The sequence below is a fragment of the Neopsephotus bourkii genome, unplaced genomic scaffold, assembly GCF_033783945.1.
Source record: "Neopsephotus bourkii isolate Nb327-2 ecotype Australia unplaced genomic scaffold, CSIRO-AGI_Nbou_v1 NB_1433, whole genome shotgun sequence".
Classification (NCBI taxonomy): Eukaryota; Metazoa; Chordata; class Aves; order Psittaciformes; family Psittacidae; genus Neopsephotus; species Neopsephotus bourkii.
This window is the reverse complement of record NW_026901910.1, coordinates 4,694,350-4,706,718: the sequence shown is the minus strand read 5'-3', so window position 1 is coordinate 4,706,718 and position 12,369 is coordinate 4,694,350. Positions and strand designations below refer to the sequence as shown.

At 49.5% G+C, this 12,369-nt stretch overlaps 1 protein-coding gene across 8 annotated transcripts in view; it reads left to right on the top strand.

Annotated features, from left to right (window-relative positions):
• Positions 1-12,369, top strand: part of ARHGAP32 (Rho GTPase activating protein 32) — a 136,679-nt gene that overhangs the window by 106,480 nt on the left and 17,830 nt on the right. For all 8 annotated transcript variants that reach the window (XM_061368589.1, XM_061368586.1, XM_061368587.1 and 5 more), the window contains one exon: positions 8,803-8,952. In XM_061368589.1, the coding sequence (XP_061224573.1) occupies positions 8,803-8,952 (150 nt within the window). The remainder of the gene's footprint in view (positions 1-8,802; positions 8,953-12,369) is intronic.

Genomic DNA, 12,369 nt, shown 5'->3' with positions numbered 1-12,369 from the left:
ACCGAGCCGAGCCGTCCGCCGTTGCAGCCCTCGGCGCACGCACCGCGGCCTCCCCCCGGCCGAGCGGCTGACGGTAAGAGCGGGCTCCTTACCCCCCCCCACCCCGGCCTCGGGGGAGATCTCGGGCTCCTGCACCCACTTGTTGCTTCGTGCCTATTTAATGTGCGGGTGCATGGGAGACCCTCGTTTCCTGATGGTGATCGGGGGGGGGGGGAAGAGGCGGCTTGGTCCTCGGGACCCCGTGAGCATTGGGTTCTCCTTCAACCGAAGGCTGATGGAGTAAACGCCGTGTGCTTCCCCTCCCCGTGCTGATTTACTCGTTCCGCTGATGTCCGGCTCCAGGTTTCGATTGCGCCTTGCTCCTCGGTACGTCCGTAAGTTGTAAACTGGTTTATTGGACTTGCCGCAGGGTGGGTGGCAAGCCGGAGCCGGTAAAGGGAGCCTCCTGCATGGGATGGGTTGTGCCAAGGGAGAAGGGATTCCGGCTTGCATGCTCCATGCTCCCGTTTATAGCTGGCAGATGGGAACGGCTGGAATCTCAATTGCAATGGCTTTTGGCATATCGCTTTATCCCCCCCCCCGGCACTCGGAGGACAGAGGATGCATTCCTAGGCGTTCCTATTCCTCCTTCTGCTGTTCGGGAGAAGGGGGCTTCCTGTTTAAAACCGCTGATCCTTTGTTTGCTGGAGCCCCGGGAAAATAACAGTTCCTGGGATCATAGGAGGCAGTTTGCAAGTCGCCATGCCTTGTCTGTTCCCATTGGATCACAAAACCTCCTAGAAGCTCCAGGCCGTTTGAAAGGCTGAACGCCCTGCAGGAGCTCATTCTTTATGACAGAGAAGGCAGGAGGCCTCCCCTTTCCACTCTTCCCTGACCTCTTTTGTTCTGGGCACCGCACAGCAATGATAAAAGAGCCTGATTTGGAATCAAAGCTCTTGCTGGGGAGAGAAAGGAAGGGAATAAAGCAGGCGAAGCAACGCAATATCTGCATTCCTAAGTCTGAGAAAGCAGATTTCAAATCCCCCAAACAGATTGGGCCCAATTTCCTTTTCCCATAAAGCTTTTGTATCCTTCTTTAGCTGCGTAAGGAGGATGTATGGGAAGATGCCGTTTTCACCCTCTTTAAAGCTACTGATTCCTGCTGGTGCTGCTTCAGGTGACTGCAGTGTGGATGAGGCTCATGCCTGTTGTCTTCAACAGTTTCCACTCCAGGTGCATGCAGTTGTGCTTCCAAAGGCAGAATGGTCTCAGGTGCAGGTGTTAATAGCTAAAGTATAAATCATTCAGGAAGTCAGGCTTGTGACTACAGCGAACCAGAATGATACCAATCTTGGAAGAGGAGGTCACTGTGATGTGCAAAGTAACTGGTCTGGGCTGTAAACAGCTGCCCTCTGGCTACTGAAAATGGAGATCAGCATCATCTCAGAGTGAAGGGATTGAGAGAGCTCCTTGTCCTACTGGGAGTGCCATACATCAGAGGAGCCCGTACTGAGGGTTGGGGTAATGGCTGCACTGTGTGGCTTAAGAGAAGGGAGGTAGCGTGCTTTGACCTGAGCCTCCTCCTTATTCCAGCTGGATTGCTCATCTCCCTTCCTGGTGGGATGAAAAGTGGCTTTCCGGAGCCTTGCGTAAGAGCAGACACCCTCTCGCTCCAGGATTGGGCTCCATCTGCCAAACTCCTCATTATTCAACTTGTGTTGGCTGTTGATTCATGTCAGATCCCTTCTCATCGCTCGCCTCCTCCCACCACCCAAGCTGGAGCGTGCTGCCATGCAAAACTGGAGTAACTGGCCTGCCACAGTCACTCTGGTTATCCTGGTTCAGCTGATGGCAGGATGGGGCTGAAGCGTTGTGTTTGAGTGACTAGTGAAGGCTCCAGGCTGCGTGTGTGTGTCCAAAGCACTTGATGTCACTTGGGGTTGGCTTGGGTTACTGTCAAGCTCTTGGAAGCTCTCCTATACTGATGGTAGCAGAAGTGGAAATGGTGTGGGTGAGGCTCAGCAGCATCACTCAGGCTCTTGTAAAGCTTTTGAGCAAGGAAGGATACTGCACGCAGCGTGGTGTTTGAATAAGGCAGTTAGCTTTGAGGTTTCTGACTCCTCTGAAGCTGTGGCCACTGTAGACAGGACAATGAATGGTGTGTGTTGTATGAGAAGGAGCTTGGGGTCAGGCAGTAGGAAACGACACCTGTAAAGTTAGAATCATAGAGTGCTATCCAGCAGCTCAAAGTAATCCCCAACAGAGAACGTGTGGCATGTTCATCACGGGCAGCTGGTGAGGTGGTAGTCACCTAATGGGTTAGGTGGCAACGTGGCTCTGGGGTTTTCTCTCCTCTCTTCCTTATTTACAAGTATCTGTAGAGTACCCAATACACGATTGCAGTACACAGTGTGAATGAAAATGAAAGACATTCCAAGTGTCTTGCCCATTGCATTTCCCAGTTTGTTCCCTTCTCTCCCAGTCCTGCTGCTGGCTTTATGACCGCCGTGTCATTTGAGCTGCTGATGCTGCTGCCTTGTGTGCTGCACGCCCTCATCTCTACTCTCTATCCCAGTGTTGGCCTCTGATAACTTATTCCCCATCTAGTAGCATTTCCTTGCTTCCCCTCAGCTCCTTGTGTCCTGTACCTGAAGCCCATCCCTGCTGCATCATCACCAGGAGTGCAGTCAGCGCTGCTTTTGTGTCCCAAATAGGATTCAAACATGCTCATGGAATTACTAGATTGAACTTGTCAGATCCCTTTAGAACCTCTTTCCTTTCCCAGTTAGCCTTCAGCTGACTGATTTCTATCTCCTAACCATAGACTGCTTCCATCAGGGTAGGTGCACTGCAGGGAATTAATGCAGAGATGTCCCATGATCTGTTTGTTTAGGTCAGGTTGTATTATCTGATGGCCTTAGAGTCTCTGGAAAGATCAGGCATATCTTTAACGTGGAAAGTATCACAGATTTCTTGGTATCTGACTTGCCTAGCTGTATGTACATGACATATCTAGCTCACCTCGTGGTTGTCATTCTTATCCCTTTATATAAATACTCAGCAAATTTGACAATGAGGAGCATGGAAAGATGTTTTGCCATTGTAAATAGTGCCTGGTTTTTGTCTACATTGACATAAAGAAACTTTCTCCACGCACTTCAGGCTGTAGATCCTTACAGGTGTGTGCTTTGAGTTAAATCAATGGTGCTGAAAGGAATCAGTGCTGCTGGTGAGAAGCCGTTGAGGAGGAGGACTGATTAGACCCAACTGAAGCAGAACCTGCATGAGAAAGCACCGAGTGAGTTGCCCAAGCTGGTCCGTCTCCAGCTAACCAAAGTAAGCCAGTTCTCCAGCTTGAGCCAAAGGCTGATGTTGGCAAGGATGAGGGAGAGCTGCTCTTCTGAGGAGATGATTGCCTCCAGGCACTGCCCAAAGCATGGCTGCAGAATCCCAGGCAGATGCAAGGATGAACGTGGCTTCTTTGCTACTAGGCTTTGTAAGAACAGCACCATCACTTACTGCTTTACTCTCCATGTGCGTGGTGATAGCTGGAAATCTGTGCTGCTTCTTGCCATCATAGTTAATCCGAATTGTATTTATCTAATGACATGTATATCAATCACCTTTAACCTATTTCATTACTTATAACACAAAGGCCAGCTTTAACTGATGTAAGCCTGCACAAGGTAAGCGCTGCAGCATCAAAGAGCATTTTTGCTTCTCTTTCTCTACAGAGTAAATCAGTAAGCACACATTTATGAAGGTTATTTGTGATTCTCTTCCTGAAAGCCTTTATGACCAGTGAGGGAGGCTGGTGCAGAGATGAGTGCAATTATGGATGTGGTGTTGGTTGATCCTTCTTCAAACCCAGCCTCCCGTCCGAGGACTGACGGATGGTGCTTGGTGGTGCATGGTTCCAGATTCTGGTTGGGCTTTTAGGGCTGTATAAATAAGCTTCCAAAATAGAATGTGCTGTGGCAGGAGGAAGGGAGGAAAATGTCTTGTTGCTAAGGAACATGACAGAGAACTGGGAGATGTGACTCAGTTCTTGGCTTCATGTAACTTCTCTTCAGGAAGATGTGGGTCCACAGAGCTTGTCTCTCCGAGTGTGAAGCAATGGATATTTACTGAGCTTTTGAGAAGATGCTGTGTGGGGAACCTGTTGGACTCAGTCCACTCTCACAATTAAGTGTACTTCTGAGTGTCTGCAGCATCAGGAGCATGGGGAAACAGTGACAAACCAGCCCTGGCTTCTCATCTTCTTCAATAGAGTCTATTGCTGCTCTTTCTCCCCCTGTTTAATATTAGAGGAGGATGGATCCTGAAGGCCTAATAGCCTGGAATAGCTTGACTTGCTGCAAATCTCTCTTCAGAGAGGAGGGATTTGGCTTCTGGTTTGTAATACCTACCTGTAGCATCTTCTATGCCATCCCCATGCCTTTTCCCAGCTTTGATGTTGTGACTGGGTATCACAGGTTGGTTGTATCTTTTCAGCTCATGTTCCTGACCTTAGCACCACGCTCTCCCCACACGGCTGGGCTCTGGGGTCTGTAAGATCACTGCTAATAATAAGAGAAACCCAGAATAAGAGGAATAAAGGTGGCCGAGGTGCACGCATCCTCCAAGATGTTCTTTCAAAGTCAAAGTTTCCTAACCCTGTGTTAGAAAGTGCTCTGTTGTCAGGTTCAAATCCACCATATTAGTGATAGCAACTGGAGATAAAGCAGATGTTCTGTGTTTGTTTAGCATGGGTTTGGTTTCCCTTGGCAAAGTGTCCTATGGGAAGCTGCCATTATCCTGTTCAAAATGCAGGACCATGCATTGGATGGGCACCGAGCAAGCACTTGCCTTGCACCGTAAGTGTGCAAGACTTGAAATGTGTTTTGTTCTGGGAGACTTTGTTTCATGGGGGTTTTCTTACTGGAAAAGGGAGGAAAATGCAAGCACAAGATGATTGGGGGGGGCATAGGAAAGCTTCAGTTATTAAACAGGCTTCTCCTCTTTGTTTGCCAGGATTCAAAGCCAAGGAGTCAGGAGACAGTGCTCTTCTCAGAGACTTGTGGAATGGTTTGGGATGAAGGGACCTTAAAGCTCATCCAGTTCCATGGGCAAGGACACCTTCCACTGTGGAGCAGCTTGCTCCAAGCCCCTGTGTCCAACCTGGCCTTGAGCACTGCCAGGGATGGGGCAGCCACAGCTTCTCTGGGCACCCTGTGCCAGCGCCTCAGCACCCTCACAGGGAAGAGCTTCTGCCTCAGAGCTCAGCTCAGTCTCCCCTCGGGCAGGTTCAAGCCATTCCCCTTGGCCTGTCCCTACACTCCTTGTCCAAAGCCCCTCTCTGGGTTTCCTGCAGCCCCTTTAGGTACATTCCTGACCTAACCCAGGAAGGACATATCGTGGCCAGGAAGAGCCATGCAAGTACCTTGAAGCAGATGCTGGCGCATTTCTCCATGAGCAAGCTTCATAAAGTATATCCCAAAGTGCCTTTTCAGTCTGGGCATTAGGCTGAGCAGTGTTTGCCCTGCTTTTAATGAAGTAATTGTTATTTGATGGTTTTTATCAGAGCCAGGGGAATCTCAGGCCTCACTTCTACTACAGAAGCTTGGTGGTGTAACAGCAGCATGCTTTGATGGATCAATGCTCCTCAGGGAGGTATAGACTATGGCAGCTGCCCAAACCCACAATAAACGACCTGGCACCAACATTCCTTTTCCTTCCCTCCCTTCCCACCACATAAAGACGTTGTCCAGTGTAGTTGTGTCAGCCAAGGGTGTGAGATTGCTTCTCACTCCTAATAGACAGAGTCGTGCTGCCAGCAAAGCTTCACAAGGAGTCCAACCTCAGGTGAGGGGTTTTTGCAGCCAGTCTCACTATGGAGATGGAGAACTTGTTGTTGCTGGTTCAGGCCCTGTGATTTATCCAGACCTGAGCAAAATCAGCCCTTAGTTCTTCTGGGAAAGCCTGTTTCTTGACTTACAGTGGTTAAATCCCAAGTGGAAAGTCGTATGGATGAACATTAGGATTTGTGTTGAGTTTTGGTTGCCTTTCAGTTGGTACCTCTTGTCTCTGACTACAGCAACCATTTAAAACTGCCCTGTAGGAATGCTGCTGTATCTGAATTCACTTCTAGGACCTTTGTTGAGCACTTCACGTGGAGACACAAGCTGTGAATGGTTCAGGTGCATCATATCCCCACTTCATTGGTGTTGCTAGCTTGGGGGTCAGAAAGCATTTCCCCTTTGCTTGCTGTTTGTTGGCAGGACAGCTTGTCCTTTATCAGACCCCTCCTGGCTTTTTTGATCTGCTTTTCATTAACCTGTCAGCAAAGAGATGACTGCTTGGGTTGTCTTGATGTTCTCCTTTCTTCCCCACCCAGGAGAGGCTGAACTCCTACCAGTGAATCATTCCTGCGTAGGTATAAAGCTCTCAAGTTGCTTTAGCCTGAGAAGCTCTCCTGCAGAGCAGGCAGTGAGTCAGAGGAGAGCGGTGCAGGCAACTGTTTAACCAAGGCACAGTGCAAACCTGTGGATCAGGGAATTTCGGCCCATGGAACCTGCTCTATGGCAGTGTTCTGGACACCGATGCGGAAAACAAGGGGATTATCTTACCCTGCACTCAGTGGCTTAAAGGCAGAACAGATTTATTGTGGTTTAGCTCTCCTTTCTGGTTGTGATCCAAGCAAAGTACTCTGTGCATCCTGGAGGTGCATCCCTTGCACCTTTTCCTGCATTGACCAACCAAGGTGATACCCAAAAGTCGCTTGTTGTCCTGGTCACCAGCACTAGTGGAATTTCTGCAGTGCTGGACTGCATTTATCTCCATTGGACTCATTTTGCATTATGTGGAATAAGGTCCTCTGTGAAGAACTGTGTGCAGAGTCTGTAAATGAACACCTGTGTATTACTCATCGCTTCATTTGTCTCTTTATTTGACTGATGTAAAAGCATCCATCTCAGACCTATCACCTCCAGCTTTGACATTGCCCTAAGTCAGGATGAGACCTGCATTTGGGGGATGGCTGCTCCAGTGTTCAAGGCCAGGTTGGATGGGGCTTGGAGCAAGCTGCTCTAGTGGAAGGTGTCCCTGCCTGTGGTAGGGGTTGGAACTGGATGAGCTTTGAGACCCCTTCCAACCTAAACCAGTCTGGGATTCCATGAGTTATTCTTGAGGAGGGCTGATAGGAGGTGATCAATGATCAGTTAAAGCCCCCATAGCCACCGTTTGTGATGCTCAATGCTCGTGTTTTGTTAAGTGATTCGGAGTTGATGCAGACATGGGCTTTGTAGAGATTTGAGGCTTTCAGGTGTTCAGATGCATTTGGCTGCTGCTGGTTGTGGTGGTGCCACATCCAAAAAGCAACACTCTGCTCACGCAGATAGAAGCATGTTAAGGTCTTAAACAGAGGGACCGCATCAATACCTGTTAAAATAGAAGGGGAAATAGCTGTTTGAAGGGATTAAACCAACTTGAAGCCTATGGTATAATCTTGTTCCTGGGACAAGGTCTTTCGTGCTGTCTGCTTGAGGAATACCCTGCCTGCCAGCATGAAGCATTACCCCATAAATCCCAGGTTTGCCGAGTCCCACTCCCAGAGCTGCTCACTGCAGTTCCAGCTGGGTGTGTTAGCGAGGCCCCTTTGTCACCAGGGCTCTTCATTGCTGTTGTGCTTTGTTAGACCCAGCCTTACTCTGCTGGACCCCAATGACAGGGCTCGGGGGTTTAATGCAGGTGAAATACGGGGTTGTCTTTCCGCCCTGGGATCAGAGACAGGAGCTGGGGAAAGGGATTGCTGATGCTGCCGGAGCCTTTACAACCTGGCAGAGCTGGGAAGGCTTCCTCCCAAAGCAGCACAGCCTTTTTTACCCTGTCATTTGTTCTTTTCAATAGAGCTCTTCTGTTTTTACCTCACCTACACAATGGCACTTTTGTTGGGGCCTCAGGAAGAGAAGATGACCTCCAAGGGCATTGTGCTGCATCCCATGGGAATGCTCAGCCTCTCCTTCCAATGTGCATGGGGTTATTTGTGTCACCCACTTCTGCCCCCTGTGACTCCCCATATCCTTCCACTGGGGATTGTGCTCCCTAAGGGACTGGTTGGTGTTAACAGGGACCGATTGCACCAGTGTGGCACTGCGGAGAGAAACGGAACAGGGGGTTTGGAGGCACAGCTCTCTTCTCTTTGTAGGCTTCTTGTATTTATTGTGGAGAGGATAAACTGCATCCCTTCGAGTCAGCTGCCTTAGTTTGCTGTTACATCAAACAAAGACAGTAATGTTTTCATCTTGCAATGGCTTGAGAAGGCTGGGAAAGCCCTGGAATGGAGCGTGCGGCCGCAGCTGCAGCGAGGGCCATTCACACTGCAGGTGTGCTGGAAAGGGCACTTAGAGCCAGATATTATTAGGCCCTCGTTTGTTCTGGAGGCCCTAAGACCACTAGAATGAATGTAAAGTTACTGCCAGTGCATTTCTTTGTGCTCATGGATTACAGACGGCGTTGGTCCGTGCACACCGGGTTTGTTGGTTTAGCCTTTTGCATCCTCCCAGCTCTCAGGTGCCGCTCACTGTCCAGTATTCCATGTGAGATCCTTCAGGATGCTCCCACCTGCAGCTGCTTCACTGATAAATGTCTCTTTGTGTTCAGTTCTCATGTTATTTCTGCACTAGCATCAAAGCCCAGTCTCTGTTGAGTATCGGGCCTTGGAATATCGGTAATTGGAATTACTGCCACTACAGTTCTTGCTTGCCCTATAGAACGTGTTATGCTTGGCCTTGCCTGACTTAAGACCCTAAACCAAGGTGGTTTTGCCTGTGTTTTGTTGTGCAGTGTCAAAAAAGCACGGCAAGCTCATCACCTTCCTGAGGACATTCATGAAGTCGCGCCCAACCAAGCAGAAGCTGAAGCAAAGGGGGATACTGAAGGAAAGGGTGTTCGGCTGTGACCTGGGGGAGCATCTTCTCAACTCTGGCCATGACGGTAAGAAACACTCCGTTCTTGAGTTCTTCCTCTGTTGGGGGTCTTATTTCAGGGTGATGGTAGCCAGTAAAGGGCTAGTTGGGGCTAGCAGAGAAATGGGTAAGAGAAGAGAAGGCTCCAAGGAGACCTTAGAGCAGCTTCCAGTGCCTACAGGGGCTACAAGAAACCTGGAGAGGGGCTTTTTATAGAGAAAGTAGGGATAGGATATGGGGTCATGGAAGGAGTTAGATTTAGATTAGATCTAAGGCAGAAGCTCTTCCCTGTGAGGGTGCTGAGGCACAGGGTGCCCAGAGAAGCTGTGGCTGCCCCATCCCTGGCAGTGCTCAAGGCCAGGTTGGACACAGGGGCTTGGAGCAAGCTGCTCCAGTGGAAGGGGTCCCTGTCCATGGCAGGGGTTGGAACTGGATGAGCTTTAAGGTCCCTTCAACCCAAACCAGTCTGGGATTCTAATAAGGAAGCAAACATGGTTGATGTGGGAATGCTGCAGCTGGCAATGAGTTCTCAACCTTTCAATGAGTAAAGAGTGAATAAGGGGTTTTTTATTCCTTTTTTTCAGGGAAATAGATTTTATTTAGGAATTAGACTCGATTTACATGTCAGTGTCAATGAATGATTAACTGGTGTGTTAAATCCATATGTTCCTCTGACTCGGGACCTTCCTCCACCTTTTCCCTTGGTTTCACAAAGCTCACTGGAGTCAAATGGGCACAATGTTTGAACACAGCTTCCTTTTCCCTTATCAGAGTGAGGTTTCCATAGCTCTTCTCAGTCCCTTTCACTTCCCATCACCAGTTATGGGAGGCAGCAGAGAAGTTCTGCCCTTCCCAAGGAAAAGTAGCACTGTTCTTAATGCTCCTCCTTGTATGAGCTTTGCTTTCGCATGCTCTTTCCTACCCTCTCACTTTGGGGTGGGGAGGTACCTGCATTGCTGTGGAGCAAACCCAAGGCAGGGATTCTTTCATGGTTCGCATGGTTTCACGTGGTAACAGCAACATGCACAGCCTGGCTTTACACAGAGTGGTTTACTACCAGGTGGTGAATAACACGAGCTTGTTCTTAATGGAATCAAGGCTCGTTGGCTTGTTAACTGGAGCCAGGCTTTATTGCTGGGCCTCTAAAAGCATCAGAGAGACAGAAACAGACAGTAACCCGTGGAAGAACTACATCAGGGGTAGGTAATTCACACCACCGGCTAGCTCGAGAGCTGGGTTTATGTTCATGCTGTGGGAGGGCAGGAGGCACGCCAGCAGAGTGAGCTCATTCATAGGAAAGAGAGAGTTCTCTTTTAACCCCAGCCCTCCTCCTGCCCATTTTAGCTAGGCAGAAGTCAGCAATAACTAAGGCTTATCCCTGCCCTCCGTGTTGACGTCTTCCCCTGGCTTGGCGTGCGTTGCATTTAGCATTGAAAGACACATCCTGAGCTCAACTGCATTGTTCTAAGTCCACCAGAGGCTCCTGTTTGACAGTCTTAAGGAACTCAAGTCATCATCATGTGCCTGAGTGACTGCTGCACGGGGCTAATGAGGCCTCTTCACCTGAGGAGCTGCCAGTTGCTGTCAGCCTTGAGTTCCCAACTCTTCCCTAGCTCCCTGGAGTGGAGCAGGTCCAATTTGGATGCTGCTAACAGGGGCAGGTCTCCTTGTCACACAGCAGGGTGTGATTCAGCTCTCTGACCTGTATTCCAAGTGATGTCATCCTGGGGTTGGTTTTTGTGGAGATGGTGCTGTTTTGCTGGGAACCAGGCTCCGTGCATGAGCAGCGTTTTAAGATTCCCTCATCCCATCGTCTTGGAGGCAGCTGCTGAAAGGGGATGGAGATGCCACAGCAGACCCTGGGTGGAACTGGAGAGAGCAAAGAGCTCTGCTCCCTCACCTCATAAGCAGAACATAACCAGGTAGTTTTATGGGAGCAGTGTTTGAAATGAGCAGCAGGGTGTTCACGTCCTCCTCAGGAAAGCAGTGTTGAACCAGACTGCAGTGATGTTCAGAGTTCTGTTCATTACCAAAGCCTAAAGAGGGGCTCTTCATCAGGGACTGCAGCAGGAGGACAAGGGGTGATGGGTTTGAGCTGAAACAGGGCAAGTTTAGGTTGGGTATAAGGCAGAAACTCTTCCCTATGAGGGTGCTGAGGCGCTGGCACAGGGTGCCCAGAGAAGCTGTGGCTGCCCCATCCCTGGCAGTGCTCAAGGCCAGGTTGGACACAGGGGCTTGGAGCAAGCTGCTCCAGTGGAAGGGGTCCCTGCCCATGTCAGAGGGGTGGAACTGGATGATCTTAAGGTCTTTTCCAACCCAAACCAGTCTGGGATTCTGTGATTCTATGCAGCACATTCAGTGTAACCTCTGGCTCAGGTAGAGGCCGTGTTCCCTTTGGAGGTAGAGACTTTTTTCCCCTCTTTCTCTTTTCCTCTCAAAAGAAACCAAGTAGAACTTAAATTTAGCTTGACCCCAATTAGAAAGCATTGTGCTTGCAGAGGCTGTGTTTGGTTAATGTGGGAGCTGGGGAAGTGCTGCATTGCAGCATCTGTGCCATGTCCTCATTTGTGCCTCTGAGTGTGTCGAAACAGAGCGCTCTATGGCTTCAGGGTGCCCAAGAGAAGCTGTGGCTGCCCCATCCCTGGCAGTGCTCAAGGCCAGGTTGGACACAGGGGCTTGGAGCAAGCTGCTCTAGTGGAAGGGGTCCCTAACCATGGAACTGGATGAGCTTTAAGGTCCCTTCCAACCCAAATGAGGCTGTGATTCCATAAGAAGTAAAAGGAGCACCCAGTGTCAATGCTTCTTGTCGGGGGTCCTCCAGTGTTACCTGTTCCTTCGAGCCATGCCCTGGCTACAGCTGAATGATTCAGTTGCCTTTGATGCTTATTTATTGCAGATTTGAGCTAGGGAGAATGCTGTGATCAGAACAGGAACGTAAGGAATGAGATCGTGGGCAGCATCTTGGCAGGGATCTGTAGAGACCTGCTTCCCCTTAACTCAAGGGTAAGGTTGGTCATGGCTGCGTTGTCACATTGGTTCTTACTGTTAATGTGAGGAGTCCCATTTACTGAGAGTTTTCATGATAATAAACATCTCCCTGGCTGGCTTTGGGTCTTTGCCATCTCGATTTGGAATTCAGGACAGCTGAGTCTTAGGAGTTAGCTTATATGGATGCTTCAGAGGGTAAATGCAACCATTTCCCCCTCTCTCTCTTGCTGCTAGAGAGTGAAATAGAACAGGACAAACCAGCAGTGAAGCAAACTTTGCTGGAAAGGAGAAAGTTATAAATATTTACAGATTTGCTGCTTTTCCCCCCCTTTCCTGTCTTCAAACACTAGATTGAATTGTAAGCACAAGGCACATCCTGGGATCCAGGAAGCCACGGGTGGAATCCCTGCTTGTGATGGCCTGGACCACAAAGGGGATTGCTTTGCACCAAGGTTTT